Source organism: Takifugu rubripes, chromosome 20, assembly GCF_901000725.2.
Source record: "Takifugu rubripes chromosome 20, fTakRub1.2, whole genome shotgun sequence".
In the NCBI taxonomy this organism is placed as follows: Eukaryota; Metazoa; Chordata; class Actinopteri; order Tetraodontiformes; family Tetraodontidae; genus Takifugu; species Takifugu rubripes.
This window is the reverse complement of record NC_042304.1, coordinates 17059026-17076478: the sequence shown is the minus strand read 5'-3', so window position 1 is coordinate 17076478 and position 17453 is coordinate 17059026. Positions and strand designations below refer to the sequence as shown.

General features: G+C 55.2%; 4 protein-coding genes across 5 annotated transcripts in view; 1 reads left to right on the top strand and 3 right to left on the bottom strand.

Annotated features, from left to right (window-relative positions):
* Nucleotides 1-1115, bottom strand: part of niban1a (niban apoptosis regulator 1a) — an 11122-nt gene extending 10007 nt beyond the window's left edge. The window contains exon 1 of the mRNA XM_029828101.1: nucleotides 960-1115. Within this exon, the coding sequence (XP_029683961.1) occupies nucleotides 960-1014 (55 nt within the window). The 5' untranslated portion in view covers nucleotides 1015-1115. The remainder of the gene's footprint in view (nucleotides 1-959) is intronic.
* A 767-nt stretch (nucleotides 1116-1882) lies between these two features.
* trmt1l (tRNA methyltransferase 1-like) lies at nucleotides 1883-6483 on the bottom strand. Of its 2 annotated transcripts, none has more exons than XM_029828097.1 (16): nucleotides 6337-6483; nucleotides 5673-5777; nucleotides 5508-5570; nucleotides 5311-5424; nucleotides 5136-5200; nucleotides 4850-5006; nucleotides 4655-4775; nucleotides 4470-4549; nucleotides 4140-4392; nucleotides 3851-4063; nucleotides 3546-3736; nucleotides 3131-3197; nucleotides 2869-3053; nucleotides 2735-2800; nucleotides 2535-2661; nucleotides 1883-2350 (listed from the first exon to the last, which is right to left on the bottom strand). In XM_029828097.1, the coding sequence occupies exons 1-16, from the start codon at nucleotides 6386-6388 to the stop codon at nucleotides 2167-2169; spliced, it is 2043 nt and encodes a 680-aa protein (XP_029683957.1). In that variant the 5' UTR covers nucleotides 6389-6483; the 3' UTR covers nucleotides 1883-2166. The 2 variants fall into 2 exon arrangements, with proteins under 2 accessions (XP_029683957.1, XP_011615793.2); XM_011617491.2 differs by having other exon boundaries at nucleotides 5311-5421.
* A 993-nt stretch (nucleotides 6484-7476) lies between these two features.
* prpf38a (pre-mRNA processing factor 38A) lies at nucleotides 7477-10279 on the bottom strand. Its single transcript, XM_003976536.3, has 10 exons — nucleotides 10041-10279; nucleotides 9170-9329; nucleotides 8955-9076; nucleotides 8798-8883; nucleotides 8606-8716; nucleotides 8409-8515; nucleotides 8301-8327; nucleotides 8129-8220; nucleotides 7748-7796; nucleotides 7477-7600 (listed from the first exon to the last, which is right to left on the bottom strand). Exons 1-10 carry the CDS (start codon nucleotides 10168-10170, stop codon nucleotides 7555-7557), a joined length of 930 nt encoding a protein of 309 aa, XP_003976585.2. The 5' UTR covers nucleotides 10171-10279; the 3' UTR covers nucleotides 7477-7554.
* Nucleotides 10280-10787: 508 nt separating this feature from the next.
* Nucleotides 10788-16077, top strand: orc1 (origin recognition complex, subunit 1). Its single transcript, XM_011617492.2, has 18 exons — nucleotides 10788-11076; nucleotides 11328-11455; nucleotides 11521-11693; nucleotides 11764-12181; nucleotides 12248-12434; nucleotides 12886-13002; nucleotides 13091-13153; nucleotides 13226-13333; nucleotides 13399-13627; nucleotides 13753-13841; nucleotides 14059-14160; nucleotides 14237-14408; nucleotides 14484-14591; nucleotides 14768-14917; nucleotides 15192-15311; nucleotides 15381-15535; nucleotides 15604-15691; nucleotides 15772-16077. Exons 1-18 carry the CDS (start codon nucleotides 10982-10984, stop codon nucleotides 15964-15966), a joined length of 2697 nt encoding a protein of 898 aa, XP_011615794.2. The 5' UTR covers nucleotides 10788-10981; the 3' UTR covers nucleotides 15967-16077.
* Nucleotides 16078-17453: the final 1376 nt, after the last annotated feature.

Genomic DNA, 17453 nt, shown 5'->3' with positions numbered 1-17453 from the left:
ACTGAGACCAGAGAGGTCCACTGAGACCAGAGACGAGACCAGAGACGTCCGCTGAGACCAGAGAGGTCCACTGAGACCAGAGACGTCCACTGAGACCAGAGAGGTCCACTGAGACCAGAGACGAGACCAGAGACGTCCGCTGAGACCAGAGAGGTCCACTGAGACCAGAGACGTCCACTGAGACCAGAGAGGTCCACTGAGACCAGAGACGAGACCAGAGACGTCCGCTGAGACCAGAGAGGTCCACTGAGACCAGAGACGAGACCAGAGACGTCCGCTGAGACCAGAGACGTCCACTGAGACCAGAGACGAGACCAGAGACGTCCGCTGAGACCAGAGACGTCCACTGAGACCAGAGAGGTCCGCTGAGACCAGAGAGGTCCGCTGAGACCAGAGACGTCCGCTGAGACCAGAGAGGTCCACTGAGACCAGAGAGGTCCACTGAGACCAGAGACGTCCGCTGATGCTCAACAGCCCAAGCTGATGTTGGGGGCCAGACGCCAACATGGGGGCCCATCTGGACCAGCTCAGGGGACCCAGAGCTCAGGGAGGGTCCTGGGAAGAGGTGGACGTGTCCTCTGGCTGCTGACACCTGACACCGCGGAGCATCTTTTGTCCTCTGACACACCCGAGGACGCGCGAGCTCACCTGTCTTCCGGAAACAGGCGGGTGCGACGGCGACTTCAGACGGTTAAAGTCGCGGATCAAATGCGAAAGTTCGCGGTTTCGCGGATCTTCAGCCAAGTTCTGCAGAAGTTCGTCAGCTCTGTTTCTACCAAAGAGGCAGAAAAACATCGTTTCCCTCAACAAAGGATCAGTGAAGCGATCCACCGGAAGTTTACTGAAGTATCAATGAAGGACAAATAAACAAAAACAAGACGTCGCGTTTCCTCGTTTGCGGACAGAGACGCGAGCCCGCGCGCCGCCGCACCACCCGCGTGCGTTAACGCGTGCGTTACCTTTGACGTGGCTGGATTTTGCCTCGTCCAGGAGACTGGACGCGGAGATGCCCATGATAGTCCGGATCCGCGGGTTGAGCTGGGTCCTCAGGTGCTTCTGACACCGTCACATCGGTCCGCAGCGGCGGAGGGTGGAAGGACCCGCCCCCTCCCCCAGCCCCTCCCGCTCTTCCTTCTCCTCCAGCTCCTCCCCTCTTCCTTCTCCTCCAGCTCCTCCCCTCTTCCTTCTCCTCCAGCTCCTCCTCTCTTCCTTCTCCTCCAGCTCCCCCTCCTCCAGCTCCTCCTCTCTTCCTTCTCCTCCAGCTCCTCCTCCTCCTCCAGCTCCTCCCCTCTTCCTCCTCCTCCAGCTCCTCCATCTCCCCCTCCTCCAGCTCCTCCCCTCTTCCTCCTCCTCCAGCTCCTCCCCTCTCCCTTCTCCTCCAGCTCCTCCCCTCTTCCTCCTCCTCCAGCTCCTCCCCTCTCCCTTCTCCTCCAGCTCCTCCCCTCTTCCTTCTCCTCCTCCTCCAGCTGAGGAAGACAAGAACCAGGAGTCTTTTTGATGGACTCCTGACCTCCTTCAGCTCCTCCGGTCCTGGGCCGTCCTCCATGCTCTGGACTGTGCTGGAGACCCTGAATGTGCACGGAGGTCTAAAGCCTGTCCCACTTGACCTGTCCCACCTGTCCTGTCCTGTCCTACCTGTCCTGTCCCACCTGACCTGACCTGTCCTACCTGACCTGTCCCACCTGTCCTGTCCCACCTGTCCTGTCCCACCTGTTCTGTTTTGTCTTCAGATGAAACTGATTCACTCAGTTTTGTCTCGTCGTCCCCGTTTTGTCTTCAGAATCTGAGAGACAATAATCAAGAGTCTAAAAACCTGAGGGAGGAAGCAGCAACAGTTTTAACGCTTTGATAGAATAAAGAGAAGCTCCGTAGAAGATCCATGTGTTTTATAAAAAATATTTATTGTTATTAAGGAGGATAAAACCTGAACAGCAGAGTTAAAAAAGAGAACTCAAATAAATAAAACAAACTTTGAGGATTCAAGAAGCTGAAAAAACCCAAACCATAAAAGAAGATGAAATAAAGTTGCTTTTTCTCGTTACACCCTCAGAACTCTGCAGAGAAACGTTTGAACTGGAATCTGTCCCGGCGCTCTTCCAGAACCAGAACCTCCATGGCTCAGCGGCACCATCATGCAGGAACCAGCAGGAGAACCAGCATCTGAGCTCACAGCACGCTCCGCCTGCCGGTGCACGTGCCGCTGCTGTTGGTGCACGTGGGAACGCTGTATTTGGTCAGGACGGACTTGAACTGCTCCAGCGTGGCGTCGGTTCGGACCCCGGTCGGGTCAAAGTGAGTCCGACTCACCCTGAACCCGGCCTCAGACAGGTACTGAAGGAACTTATTCAGCCTGAAAGAAGGGAGAAGGTGGTCAGGTGGTTCTGGTGGAGCGGGCTGGGTCACATGACCGCGGGTGGTTCTGGTGTGGCGCGGGCTGGGTCACATGACCGCGGGGGGTTCTGGTGTGGCGGGCTGGGTCACATGACCGCGTGTGGTTCTGGTGTGGCGGGCTGGGTCACATGACGGCCACTCACTTGGGCATGTTCATGCCGCGGATGCTGTGGCGGTGGAGGCTGTAGTAGAAGGCCGGGTGCTCCAGAGACGCCTCCAACTTCAGCCTCTTCACGATGCTGCCAGAATCTTCTCCAGACTTGCGCTTCCCTGCAGGACGCCAGCGTAGCCGTGAGGTTCTGCTGGGCGTCGCATAAATGGCGTGCGCGTTCGCGAGGCTCACCTGGCGGGTCGGCGGCGCCCGGCTCCTCTCCGCTCTGCAGCGTCTGGATCACCACCCCGCACTCCACTGCAGGAGGAAAAGCACATCAGTGAGCACGTTCAGCAGCAGCGAGCGGCCCGGCGGCGGATCCCTACCCTGGTTGGTCAGCGCCGGCGCTCCGTGCACGAGAGATGGCGCTCCGTGCACGAGAGACTTGAGGGTGGTGCACTCGGACTCGCAGATGAGGGTTTTGACCAGCGGCTGGATGTCGTCCATGTTGTGCTGCACCGCCGCCAGCAGCATCTGCCTGAGGAAGCCGGTGTTGAAGAGAGGCCCCGACCTGCACGTGCACACGCACACACACACTCATAGAAACATGCTGGTCACCACGGGGTGGCGCTGCGGCGCCGTGTTTACCATAGCGGGCCCAGCTGCAGCGCCGTCCTCCCCGGCAGGCTCCCGTGACACGTGCAGGGTAGCGTGTCTGCAGGGACAACAAAGCCTCTTACAACCTGACGCCGCCGTGACCTCACTTCCTGGAGTAAAGATACGACTTTAACTCAAGCTAAGTGTTTGTCGGCGTTTTCGGGGGGCTATTTTTCAGGGTGGTGCTCAGAAACCTTTGCCGGGACTCGTCGGGGCCATTTCTGCTCGCCCCCCGGCGCCAGAGGCCAAAGGTCACGGACCGAGAGGCGTGATGGTCGCTACGTTTCTAACGGGGGGGTGAGAGCGCTCGCCCACTAAGCTCATGGTCAGGATGTGTGTGCAAGGATTCGGGATTTGGAAACACTCATTCAGGCTCTGATGTGCGTCGGTGCCGGGGGCTACGGACCGTCCGCCAGGTTCCCCTGCCTCAGGAACGCCCGCGCCTCGCACCACTGACAGTGGACCAGCTTGCGGAGCTTCTTGGCCGACTCGTCGGCCTGTGAGGGACCTCGCAGGACTCTGACCACCACCAGGACAAAGTGCTCCAACGCCACCGCCAGCAGCACCTCGATGCCTTTGTTACAGCGAGCCGCCGCCCTAGAACACACAGGTGCCAGTTTAGTTCACAGCCTGCTGGTCCTGCTGGTCCTGCTGGTCCTGCTGGTCCTGCGGGGTCAGCGGGGTCAGCGGGGTCAGCGGGGGCGGGCCTACCTGGCCACAGTGGCGATCACCACGCGTGCTGCCAGCTCTTTGTAGTACTCCGTGCGCACGATCTGGCAGCCGTAGTGTCGCAGGGTGACGTTGAGGGACTTGGCGTACAGAGAGCTGGTGTCGGTGGAGGTGACCGAGATGATGCCCAGGTTCCGGACGTTCCTGAAGGCAGCGTCCAGGTAGTTGACCGCTGTCCCGTACGGATCCAAGTGGCTGAGAGGTGGAGGACACGGAGAGCTCAGAGCTCCAGGCCCACGCTCGCCGTCGTCTCAGCAACTGTTGTACTCACATGTAGTCAAAGGGCCGCAGGTGCATGATGACGTTGGCGTCCATCTTGGACACCTCCACGCTATTGATCGGCACTTCCTGTGCTTCACCGCCGGCCCCGTCAGGTCCCCGGGGGCCCCGTGGACCTCCGTCCACCCGGATGTTGTTGAGCTTGCAGTTCTCTTTGATCATTTTGATGCAGGCCTCGCTGATGTCGTTGACAGTGACCTTGACCGCCCCACGCAAGTGTTTGGCCCACTGGAGGCCCATGATCCCTGAGACGGTGGAGAGACGGTCACCTCATGAAGGCAGGCCACCTCAAACTGGACCAAACCGGCCTTGAGCAGCTCACCTGTAGCTCCAAACGCATCCAGACATTCAAGAGGGTTCCTCTCCTGAGCCAGAACGGCCAGAGAACAAAACACCAGCTGCCTGGAAGAGACACACACACACACACACACACACACACACACACACACACACACAGGAAGCGTCATCCCCTCATCGCGCACGTCTTCGGCGCGAGCGTGTGCTGACCTGTTGGCCTTCATCTTGCGGTTGAAGTAGGTGTCGCTCTTCTGCGGCGTGCTGTAGTTGGGCAGCAGCTGCACGTTGGTCCCCAGCTCCTTCATGATCTCGTACACGTGACCTGACGGAGCTGCGGACACGTGAAGCAACGTGTGGAGATGAGCGGGACGGGGGAACGCTGGACTGGATCTGCTGCATCGTTACCGTGGTCCTCAGGGAGGACGTCGGGACCTCCGGAGTAACTGGCCTCCGTCTCCCCCTTGTTGACGTGGCGTTTTAGGTGGCTGACCATGTCGGTCTTGCGGGCGATGGTGACGGAACACACGACGCAGTGATAGTGAGCCCGGAGTCTCCCCGACGCCTGTGAGGAGAGCCGGGAAATGCGTGAACCTGCTGCACCTTCATCCGCTCGGCCTGTTCGGCCTCCTGGTGCCCTGGACACCCCGTTCCTAAAACAAGAAAGGCTCCTTTGGACGTGTGACGGGCTCACCTGCTCGGTGCTGAGGTTGTTCTTCAGGTGTCTGCAGGGCAGGTGGCAGATGCACATCCTCTGACCTGTTCAACATCAGTCACAGAGCTTCATGTTCCACACCTTCACAACCCAAACTGATGGTGTCAAAGGTGAATGCAGCTCAGGGGAACCAGCCTGGGCTTCGTGAGCCTACCTTCAAACTCCACGTAGACCTTCCAGTGGAGGTTCTGCAGGTGGCGACGGAGTTTGTGGCTGTAACAGGCCTTGAACTTGTCCTCGGGACACAGAGGACAGGACTTTCTGCCTGCTGAAGAGGTGAAAACAGAGCAAAGCCCGGTGAGAGTTCTGCTGCTCCAGTCAGCCAGACATGAAGAAGACCCCTAAACTCACCGCCGGTGAGATCAACAAGCATCTCAAGGTCCTCCAGCTTCGTCTGGATGGAGATGTGTCGCTCTGTATGCAGAAAGCTCGTTAGACCGACCCGTGGTGTCACTCAGCCCCCAGCCGTACCAGAACCACCAACGTGGTCAGAAAGCTTCAGGAGTTTCAAATGACCTGTAGTTGTAGTTGGCGGTTTGGCTTCAGCGTCTTCAGCAGCCTCCTCCTTCACCGGCGCTCCTACAGCCGGAGCCACGTCTCCGCCGTCTCCAGAGGATCCATCTAGACAGTCAAAGCGTTGCTTATTGGCAGGTCACCTGTCAGGCTCCTCCCAGCAGGTGGGCCACCTCAGCATCTTCTCCATCTCCAGAAGCTACAACACATGTGACGATCGTCCCAACCTAACTGAGACGTTAAAGCCCAGAGGAGCGCCAGGAACAGCAGCAGGTGCGGGGCCACCAGGTGATGCTCACGTAAACGCTGTTTGTGCACGTGAGCCCGGCTAACGGCAGCTGTTGCGCCCTCTCGTGCAGCTCCGTAAAGAGGTCGCGTCACCGGGAACTGGAGCAGCACTAAAGCCTCATTTAAGGTTCAATCCCGGCCTGGAGGGCCGCGGCCGTGGACACCGAGAGGGCCCCGCTAGGTCCTCTCAGCCGCAGCTCTGGCTGCGGACTGTTTAGGTCCTATGGCGGAGCTCCGCCGTGAGGCCCTAGCAGTTATAAACGCATCATTTCCGTCGGTTCCACGCTCAATGTGCGAGTTTCCTCGAGCCCGATTTTTCGCACAACTATAAAAACGCAACGTTGAAAGTTTGGAGGGGGAAATATCGCACTTTACTTACGTTTGATATCGACGTCCTCCTGAGCGAGGTCCACTTCCGGAAGCTCCGCCATTACGAACCGCAGCAGCGCGCGCAGGAGGTGCGATGACGCCACAATCTGCTGGAAACGTTCGGGTTTCCCTTTAATTTAAAGTTCTTATGCAATAGAACAATAAATCTATGATGAAAGGGGCGGGGCTTTTATTTAGCCATACCAAATAGCTTAATTTTAGCATAAAGTCCATTAGAGCATTAGCATAAATAATTGTCTCATTCTAAAATAGGTCAGAGATGAGGAGCCATTTGGTCTAAAAATACTGTTCTTGATGCTGGAAGTTATAAATTCTGTCGTATTTCTTCTCTCATTCTGTTTCCATTTGCCATCACGGGTGTTTTAGCAGACACTAATGCTGAGCTCGTTTCCATTTTAGAGAAACAGAAGCAAAATAAGTTTGCAGCCTAAAGACTCAATGTGGTTCCCTACAGTTGTTCCCACTGGAGCCTGAAGGATGAGGAGTCTTTCAGGCGTTACTGAGTCCAGCTGGGAAGATTCTTCATGTGTTGTTACATTTAGACAGGGGAGAATTTTTAGATTTTCCATTTAAAAATTACTGGAATAAAACTTTTCCTCCTAAAGAGCCCAGACACCTCCTCCAGCGCTCCCAGGACAGGACGACACAGACGATGAAGCACATTCATCCTCATCTGATCAGGACAGAGCTCAGCAGATGCTCCAGGAGCTGCACCCCAACACACCTCCACCACCACATGGGGGCGCTCCACTGCTGCAGCTGAATCTGCCCCAAAGCCTCACGGACGGGTTAACGACTGAACTCCAACTTCTGATCTTCTGAAAGAACCATTTCCTGTTCCTGCCCGACGCCATCATCCATGAGGAACGGAGGAGGAACCAAGAGCTGCTTCAGCTCAACAGAGTAAAAGATCACAACAGTCCCCCCCTCTGAGCATGAAGGATCCTTCAGACCTGCTTGGTTGGGTTAAAAATGCCTCAGGTCAGAGGTCAACCCCCCAGAAGCTTCAGCTCTGCTCATTTTTTTAAGCTTTTCCTTCAAGACTCCCTGGAATATCGTTCTGTTTGGGATCAGAAGCTTTATTGACACGGTGTTTGTGGACCTGAAAACTGAAAAACTGATGACAGACTCGTCTCGTCTCCATTTATTGACAAAAATTAAGAGAACGCGCTGGTCCAGGTGGCGCGTCGGCAGCAGGGAAACACAATCACTCGTTTCCTCTTCGACTCTTCTTGTGACTCTTCTTTGAACTCCTGAAGGAAAGAATAGAAAGAATAAAACCTCTCAGAATTCTCACACTCAAACGTCTCGACACGAGAAGAACCGGCGAGAATCTCCGAAGGTTCCGGGTCCTCGAGGTTGCTGCTGCCTCCCTGGGCGACAGACGTGGAAACACTGACCTCTCTGGAGTTTTGGAGTGGCTCCGATGTCGGTGGCTTCTGTGGTGACCTGGTCCAAGACAAGAGTCAACCTGTTAGAAGGCTCCAGCTGGACACACTCACGCGGATCCACCGGCTCCAAGTTACAGGAGCTCGTCATGGAACACAAATGTTGAAGGGCAGGAGGGTGTGGCGAGCTGCGGCGCCCCCTGGTGGCCGCAGGTGGCACCGGTCCTCACACTGGCTCATTATGGCCCGTGAAATGTTCTGTTCACGTGATCGGCTCAACCCACAAGTGTTGAGAGCCAAAACGCCCCAAAAACCAGGGTTGTGGGGCAGCATCGGCACAGCGTGCACATCGTGGGAACACGTGCACGGAGGCTGGTGTCAGAAGCCGCGTACCTGGTGATTTGGAGCGGTGGCGTCTGTCTCTGGAGCGGCTGCGATGGCGGCGGGGGCTCTTGCTGCGGTGGCGGTCTCTGCGAGGGGAGGGGCTGAGGACAACACAAACATGCCAGTCAGCGACAAATCCTGACTCAAGTGGCTGCTTTCAGGAATCCACGGTGACGGATACCTGCGTCTCCGTGGCGACCGGCTCCGCCTGAAGGGGAAGAAAGTGGAGGTTTGTCTTCACGTGCGACAGCGGCTCAGAGCGACACGCAAATGTGAGAGAGACACAAACCGTCTGGGCGAGCGACTGCGCCTGTAGCGCGGCGACGGAGACCGCCGAGGTCTGTCGTTGTCACGGTAACTGCGTCTGTGCGGTTCAGGGGTCTGAAGTCGTTCTGGCTGTGAATGAAACACCAAACGTCATCAATTCTCCGTCCTCCAGCCGAGACTTCCACGATTCCAGGTTTCCCTTTAGAAACAGTACTGCACCTTCTCCTCTTCCTCGTCTTCCTCCTCGCTGCTCTCCACCTCATCCAGATCCTCCTCCAGTGCGCTGATACGTGGATCCAACATCTCCGTCTCCTCCAGGACGTGTCTCTTCTAACACACACACACACACACACACACACACACACACATCAGCACATGATTCCCACTCAAGCGGACGTCCCGTTAACACACCTGCAGGCGGGGAAGGATGATGTCACACATCCTCTCCGAGTGAAGGAGCTCGTCGATGAACTCGTCCACGTGCATCAGCTCAAACTCTGCATCAGGAGGAGGAAATGTTAACCAATGAAAGCTGGTTTTAGAGAGCAGGGTCATTATTCAGACTCACCTCCGTTTCTGTTCTGAGTCTTGACCTTTCGGTAATCGTTGTAAAGCGGCTCCAGGTATTTGTAGCAGTCCACGGCCGTCCCCGTTAGCCTCATGTACATCGCTCCGAGCAAACGGACGTATCTGTCAATAAAACAGGAAGTCAGCTGGACAGTGAAAGATCTGCCACCAAGTGAGGGGGTTGCAGATTAAGATGAGTCCATCTGAAAGTCCTACTTGAAATCCTCATTTTTGATGAACTCGACGATGATGTCCTTCTCTGGCTGGATCTGCAGCATCTTCAGGGTGAGGCAGATGAAGGGTGTCGGCTTGATGTTGCCCCCATAAACTCCCCCAACAAACTTCAGCTCCATGGCTTTGTCCACGACCAGTTCAGCTGTGAAAGAGCCGCCCGTTACTGTAGCGAAGCCAGTAACCTGCTCCTATTAAACCGGTAACCTGCTCCCATTAAACCGGTAACCTGCTCCCATTAAACCGGTAACCTGCTCCTATTAAACCGGTAACATGCTCCTATTAAACCGGTAACCTGCTCCTATTAAACCGGTAACCTGCTCCTATTAAACCGGTAACCTGCTCCTATTAAACCACTAACCTGCTCCTATTAAACCACTAACCTGCTCCTAATAAACCAGTAACCTGCTCCTATTAAACCAGTAACCTGCTCCTATTAAACCAGTAACCTGCTCCTATTAAACCGGTAACCTGCTCCTATTAAACCACTAACCTGCTCCTATTAAACCAGTAACCTGCTCCTATTAAACCGGTAACCTGCTCCTATTAAACCTTTGTTTTGGGCCTACAGAACATGGTTAATAAAGGATAAAAACCCTCATTGGATGAAGCCTTGGGGATAATTCATTCATACTGTCGCACACGGAGCTTCATTAAGAGTATATTTAAATAAAAGATCGCTACGCGCTGCTACTGTGAAACAGTTTGAACTTTGGGTGAAACTGTACTGAAATAATAATTACAGGTTCACACACTTTAGCCCCTTTTGAGCTGCAGATTTGTTCGAACTAGTAAAACAATCAAGCTTAGCTTCAGGACGCTAATGTTAGCCTGCTAGCTAACATGCTATACTCACCAGTTAAGCCGAAACATTCTTCCTTCCAATATTTGGACTCGTAGATTCGAGTCCGAATGATTTTCTCCACCAGATACTGCGGGTTAGTCCCGTGTATACTATTCGCATCTTTAACGGTTCTGTTTGCCATCGGGGTTAAAAATGTGCGACTTTACAAGCATTGAAACGGCAGCACAGCAGCCTTCTATAAGCTAAACGGAAACCGGGAGAACCACTTCCGCTTCCTTTCACAATCAAAGCTCACGAGATAAAGACGTCACACATGTTGCGTTCAGAGATGCTTTTTGAGTCATTTCAGTTGTAATTACGCAGATAAAAATATAATAACTGTTTAGCCTTTGTGATATGTACGTACAAATGCCCTCTGTTCTAAGCGTAATACAAGTGTAAGTCCTAAAATGGTGAATTTTGAAAAAAAAATCTCATTAGAAATTATGATTGGCTATTGCAGCAATCATTTAATGTCAAAATAATAATGCATTTTTATTGCAATGAATCTATTTATCGTCTCTGACCAAGTTTAATCAGTTCATTGGTCTTCCTCGTGTTAAAGTATAAATGGCCACCCATTTACGGCAGTTTATCCTTTAACAAGAGACAAATCATCGTGTAAAATGTATTGTCAATCAAAGTTTGCAAAAACGAAAGAAATGAAAGGCTGTGGCTGTCACGGTCGTGTTCCTTCCAGTCCAGAAGGTGGCGCAGTTCCTTCCACATACGGATCGCTAACCTGGGGCGGGAAACCCAGAAAGGAAACGGAAACTGCGTAAGTTTCGCGCGAAATGTGGTCGGCTGTTGATAATTCTGTGGGTGCGTGTGTCCGAAGTGTTTGATTTTTACTGTGTCTATAGAAATTGTACTTTTTCGGTCAAAACGGAATAAAAGCCGCGACTGCAGCCAGAGTTTTATTGAGTTTTATTGAGTTTTTGATAACAAGCGGGATGAAATATCGCACAAGATTACGGATCAGGCGACTTTACCGATGGTGCGGAGAACCTTTAAAGTTCGACAGGAAGCTAAAAACCTACGAGTATCGGTAAGTTCTCCGATTCAACACGTGTATCATCCGAATTGGCAACATTTGTTTTGCAGGTTTAAAATTGTATAATTTCTGGGTAACTTATACACACTCGGGTCCATCCTGCAGTTAAAGCACTAAATTAAAATTCCTCCGATTTTGATTCCTTTTAAACGTATTCAGGGTGGATGCAGCTCGTATATGTCAAGACCTTATAGATCTTTTATCTTCTCACCTGGGTGACTCTTCCCGGCCCGTCTGGGTTGCAGGTCTTTGGCCATCCGTGTTGAAGGTCTCCCCAGGACCACCGTCATCTCCACGGGCCAGCACATCCTCATTGAGGGCGACGATGAGGACAACCCGTACGTGGCCAAGGTCCTCAGGCTCTTTGGAGACGGTGAGTTCAAGTTGCCGGTTGCCGTCGTCCCGGAGCTCTTGTGACCGTCCCTCGCTGTGCCGCAGAGACGGGGACGCAGAAGAAGGCGGCGGTTCAGTGGTTCGCACGCGTGTCCGAAGTGCCGCCAAAGAAGCTGAAGCTGCTGGGCCGAGAGCCCCACCCACAGGAGATCTTCTTCTACGAGGGGAGAGGGTGCGAAGACGAGGTGGATGCCGAGTCCATCCTCAGACCTGTGCTGGTGGGGAGCCATTACCCACAATCCTCCTGCGTGAGCGCACGTTCAGGTGCTGATTGTCTCCCGCCCACAGGTGAAGCAGCTGGACGGCGCCGCTCCGTTCCCGCCCTCTGGCGACAGGGACGTCCTGTATGTGAAGGCGTCCTGGGACACAAAGACGTTTCGGGTGCTGGAGGCCGCTGTGGTGCATCCCGGCCCCCCGGTGGCGTCCCTCCCGCCCTCGCCCCCCAGCTCCCCCCCGGCTGCTGCCCCGGCCTCCCGGGGGCCTCCTCGCCGGGCCCTCCCCACCCCTGACCTGGATGTCCTGCGCCGGGCCGCCACGCTGGACGTGCAGCGCAGCAGAGTGACCATGAGCGCGGGGCGGGCGGATCCGGCCCAGGCCGAGTCGCTGCACTCCACCACCAAACTGTCGGCCTCCAAGTGTCTGAGCGCCAAGAGGAGGGAGGGGACGGCGAGGGCGCCCGGCGTCCGCAAGAGGCTGGAGCTCAGCAGTGAGTGTCTGCCTGTGCAGGCCGCCAAGGCCTCGCCGGGGTAACCGGCTTCTCTCGTCCCCTCAGGTCCAGGCAGGAACTCGCTGCCCGATGATTCGCTGAGTCGGCGTGTGAAGGAGGAGCTGGAGTCGGACGCTGCCTTCACTCACATCCTGTCATCGCCTCCTCAGGCCACGCCCCTCGCGCCGCTCATCATAGTCCAGAAGATTGTTCAGGATGCCCCCCTCCCAAAGTGCTCCGACGACCCCATCAGGTCAACATGCACGCTCACACACACGCTCACACACACGCTCACACACACGCTCACACACACACACGCTCACACACACACGCTCACACACACACACACGCTCACACACACGCTCACACACACACGCTCACACACACACGCTCACACACACACAGACTTAATGAAGCTAACCCATCGAACCAGGATGAGGTCATCACGCTGGCCACGCCCCCATTTCTTCCCTTCACGCCTCGGCTGCGCTCCGGTTCGGGATCGGGTGTGGTCCGGTCTACAGCCGAGCGGCGCCGCTGCTCCATCAGTGGTTGATGGAGCAGCACTTTGGTCCTGATAAATGATGATGATCAACAGTTATTAGTTGTTTTGGATCAGTAAAATGACTGCTTGAGTGACCAGAACCAGTTTAAACCGGTTTAGGCTGGTGCCGGCGATGGCTGACTCCTCACTTGCTTTTCAGGCAGCGGCTGAATCAAAGTCCTCAGCGGGACGGCGCCGTGGAGGCGGAGCTGGCGTGCAAGACGCCACGAAGGGGGAAGTCCCCAGCGCGCAGGCTGCTGGCCACCAGGGGGCAGAAGTGAGTGGTTGACGGGCGGAACACGCCGCCGCGCCCCGTGGGCCGACGCCGGCGCCGCTCTGTCTAAACTGGATGTTTCTTGTGACAGAGGTCCGACTCCGTCCTGGAGAAGAGAGCAGAGCGCGGCGAGGGAGGGGCTGCTGGCGGTGCTGTGAGTACAGGCTGGATGCTGATTGGCTGAGAGCTCGAGCGCCGACCGTCAACCTGTGGCTGTTGTCAACAGGACCGAAGCGGATCAGGAAAACTCTCCGGCGCTGCCCGACGCCACGACTCCGAGGAGCTCCAAGAGGAAGTCGGCGCAGCTGGTGTCGTCCCGCATCAGGAAACAGCTGTGAGTCTTCGTCCGGGACAACGGTCCTTCGCTCGTCCCCCTCCAACGTCTCTCTGCCTGATCAGGAATCTTCTGGAGAACCAGCTCGACCTGAACTCGGACAGCGGCGGCGAGGAGGATTTTGTTCCGTCCAAAAAGGATCTGGAGAGCAGCGACGATGACGAGGAGGCGGCGGACCTGGACAGTGACGAGGAGGTCGTTTTGAAAAAGGGAAGACGAGCGTCAGCGTGTCAAACTCCCCGTTCAAAGCAGAGACGTGGCGCTTCCAGGACGCCGCGGAAGACGCCAGGCAAGGTGACGCAGCCCGGCCTGATGAAACGGTTTCACTTCTTCATCGTGCTCCAAAATAATCAAGTTGAAAGTTTCGTGCATTTTGAAGCCTTTTGCTGTCCAGAGCTGAGAGTTTCCTGTTTCCGCAGATTCCGGGAACGCCACGGACTCCCAGCATTCCCAGCAGGTCACTGCCGGCCCGCCAGCCGGCTAATGTTCTGGAGGAGGCCAGAACCAGGTGAGATCCACGAACCCTCGGGTGTGACCACGAATCACACGTTCGTGTTTAAGATGCTAACAGTTCGGGATGTTCGCGTCCCACCAACCCATTAGCTTAATTATGGTAACGACCCCGGTCCAGTTTGACCCGGCCTGGGCCACGTCCTGGTCTTTGTGAGCGTCCGTTAGCACGTTAGCCTTGCGTGCGGCTGAGCGTGATTCCGCTGTGTCCTCAGGCTGCACGTGTCCTCGGTGCCGGAGTCTCTTCCCTGCAGGGAGCAGGAGTTCCAGGACATCTACAGTTTTGTGGAGAGTAAAATCATGGACGGGACCGGAGGGTGAGCGTGATTCCCGGTGGAGGACCCACACCTGGTCCCGGTCGCGTTGAGGGCGCTTTAACCTGCCGTGTTTCAGGTGCATGTACGTCTCCGGCGTCCCGGGGACGGGGAAGACCGCCACCGTCCACGAGGTGATGAGATGTTTGCAGCAGGCGGCCGACGTGGACCAGATCCCCTCCTTCAGCTTCGTGGAGATTAACGGGATGAAGATGACGGATCCTCATCAGGCCTACGTCCAGATCCTGCAGGTGAGCTGGTTCCAGGGGCTGCTGGGAAGAGCTCTGTGGCGCCGGCGTGTTCGCTGACCCGCCCTCTCCCCCCAGGAGCTGACGGGTCAGAAGGCCACGGCCGACCACGCGGCGGCGCTGCTGGAGAGAAGGTTCAGTAACCCGGCGCCCAGGAAGGAGACGACCGTCCTGCTGGTGGACGAGGTGAGACCGTCATGACCGGACCGGACCGAAGCCTCCCCGGGTCCCGCGTCCTCGCCGCCACCGTGTTTCTGAAGCGATCCGGGAATTCCCACTTTTTGTTGTTTGACTCCTGGTTGGATCGGGAGGAACCCGCTGGTTGACTCCGCCCCCGTCTGGTCCCGTCTTGTTTCTTCTAGCTGGACCTGCTGTGGACCCGGAAGCAGAACGTGATGTACAACCTGTTTGACTGGCCGACGCGGCGTCACGCCCGGCTGGTCGTGCTGACCATCGCCAACACCATGGACCTGCCCGAGAGGGTCATGATCAACAGGGTGGCGAGCAGACTGGTGAGGAGGCGTGGTCTCGTCAGATTAGGGGTGTGGCCATAGTGAAGCAGACCTGGACATGTGATGGCACATGACCTAGGCCACGCCCCCGCAGTGGGAAACTGAATCCATTTGGTTTTTAATATCCAGAAGCTCCGCCCACAGATGAGCTGATGACGACCACGCTGACATCAAAGGGTCTCATTAAAGCCGTAGATGTTAAACTTGTGCCTGGATTTCAGTCTTAAACGGAGCCGCCGCACTGACGCTGTCCCGTCTGGTCATGTGACTGCAGGGTCTGACCCGGATGTCCTTCCAGCCCTACACCTTCAAACAGCTGCAGCAGATCATCACGTCCAGGCTGAACAAGGTGAAGGCGTTCGAGGAGGACGCGCTTCAGCTGGCGTCCAGGAAGGTGAGCAGATGTTCTGGCCCGGCCCGGTCCGGTCCGGTCCTCGCCGGCTCACCGCCTCTCCTCCCACAGGTGGCGGCGCTCTCCGGCGACGCTCGCCGCTGCCTGGACATCTGCCGCAGAGCGACGGAGATCTGCGAGCACTCCGCCGCGGCCTTGGTGGGAATGAGTCACGTGATGGAGGCGCTGGACGAGATGTTTTCGTCCGCCTACGTGGCGGCCATCAGGTGAGCGCCGCGCCACGTCGCTGGTGTCCTGCCGCTCTCAGATGGTGACGCAGCTCTGGTGTCCACAGGAGCGCCTCGCTGCAGGAGCAGCTCTTCCTCAGGGCCGTCATCGCCGAGTTCCGCCGCCTCGGACTGGAGGAGGCCACCTTTCAGCAGGTGTGTGGGGGTCAGACTGTCATGTGACCAGTTCCTGGGTTATTGCAGTGGTGTAATTTTCCCCGGGTTGGGTCTCTCAGGTGCTGCTGCAGCACCAGGCTCTGTGTCGGGTGGAGGGCGTGCAGCCTGTGGGCGTGTCCGAAGGGCTCGCCGTGTGTCAGCGTCTGGGGGCCTGCAGGCTGCTGCTGCTGGAGAGCAGCCGCCTGGGCCTGCTGATGCGGGTCCGCCTCAACGTCAGTCAGGACGACGTGCTCTACGCCCTGAAGGCCGACTGACCCACACGCTCATTGCTCTTTTAATTTAGGATTTTTGTTTACTGTCTCAATGTTGATTTTAACTTCATTTTGGGAGAATTTCCACTGTAAAAAATAAAAGCTCTACCCAAACTTCCCCGAGTCGTGTCTGCAGGAGCCGAAGGAGGCCGAGGGCCCCTCGAAGGGCCCTTTAAAGAGGCCCCAGCAGCTGCAACATTCCACACTTTCACTTCTGTGGCTAACCACGCCCACCACTCACTAACTCCGGTGCTAACCACGCCCACCACTCACTAACTCCGGTGCTAACCACGCCCACCACTCACTAACTCCGGGGCTAACCACGCCCGCCACTCATTAACTCCAGGGCTAACCACGCCCACCACTCATTAACTCCGGGGCTAACCACGCCCACCACTCATTAACTCCGGGGCTAACCACGCTCTTAGGTTCAAACGACCTAAAACATGAGAGAAACAAATGAGGCAAAGACAACAGTTCTGAATTTTACTTGCAAGGAGGCAGAGAGATGTGCTCAGTTCCAGATCTCCAACACGTTCTGAGGCACAACTTCCACCATCCTTCTTTTATTGAGATTAGGAGGTCCCTGGTTACAGAATTCAAATGTGCCTAAGGGAGGGGAAACAAGATAGCAGGTCCCAAACAGAGCAAGAAACTAAATCACAATGGTGAGATTATACGTAGGCCTTCACTGATTCGATTAGCTTAGCACATTCTTCCATATCAGACAGATTAAAAGAACACTGACCAGAGAAGTTCGATTGACACATCAAGCATCATGAACATTAAGCATTAGCAAATAATAAGAAACATTAAGTAATGAGAAACAATATAACAAGAATAAAGAATATAATAAAGTAAAAGCAAATAAGAGATAACTTTAATATACTGGATCCAACACACACACCCATCACCCATTAACTCCAGAACTAATTTGGTATCGATTTTCTTTTATAAATAAATCGATACTAACTAAAAAATTGGGGGTGTCTGCAAATGAACGGTATCGGTATCGTATCGAATCCCAAAAGTGTGGTATCGCCCGTCCTTACTATGTGTGCACCACAATATTCAATAATAACTGTTTCTATTTCTGTAGTTATAACTTGTTAGTTATTCAGATATTATTAATAATATATATAATAATTCTCCAGCTTCCACAGTGGAATCTTCTCCTGAACCTTCAGCTTTGATCCTGTTGTGTGAATAAACTCAGAACTCCTCCTTCCACAGGAGGAAGTTCTGAATCCTGCTGAAATTCCTCTTAATGAGATTCTGACACAGTTTTCATCTCCAGCAGCGGAACCTCCACAGCTCTGCTGCTCTTCACACTCGGTTCCTCCTCAGATCCTCTGCTGCATCTGGGATGGATCCTTCTGTAGAACACCAGCGCCAGCGCCCCCACCACCACCAGCACCAGCACCCCCACCACCAGCAGGACGTCCCGGACCGGTGGACACCAGTCGTCACTCAGACACCAACCTGTGGAG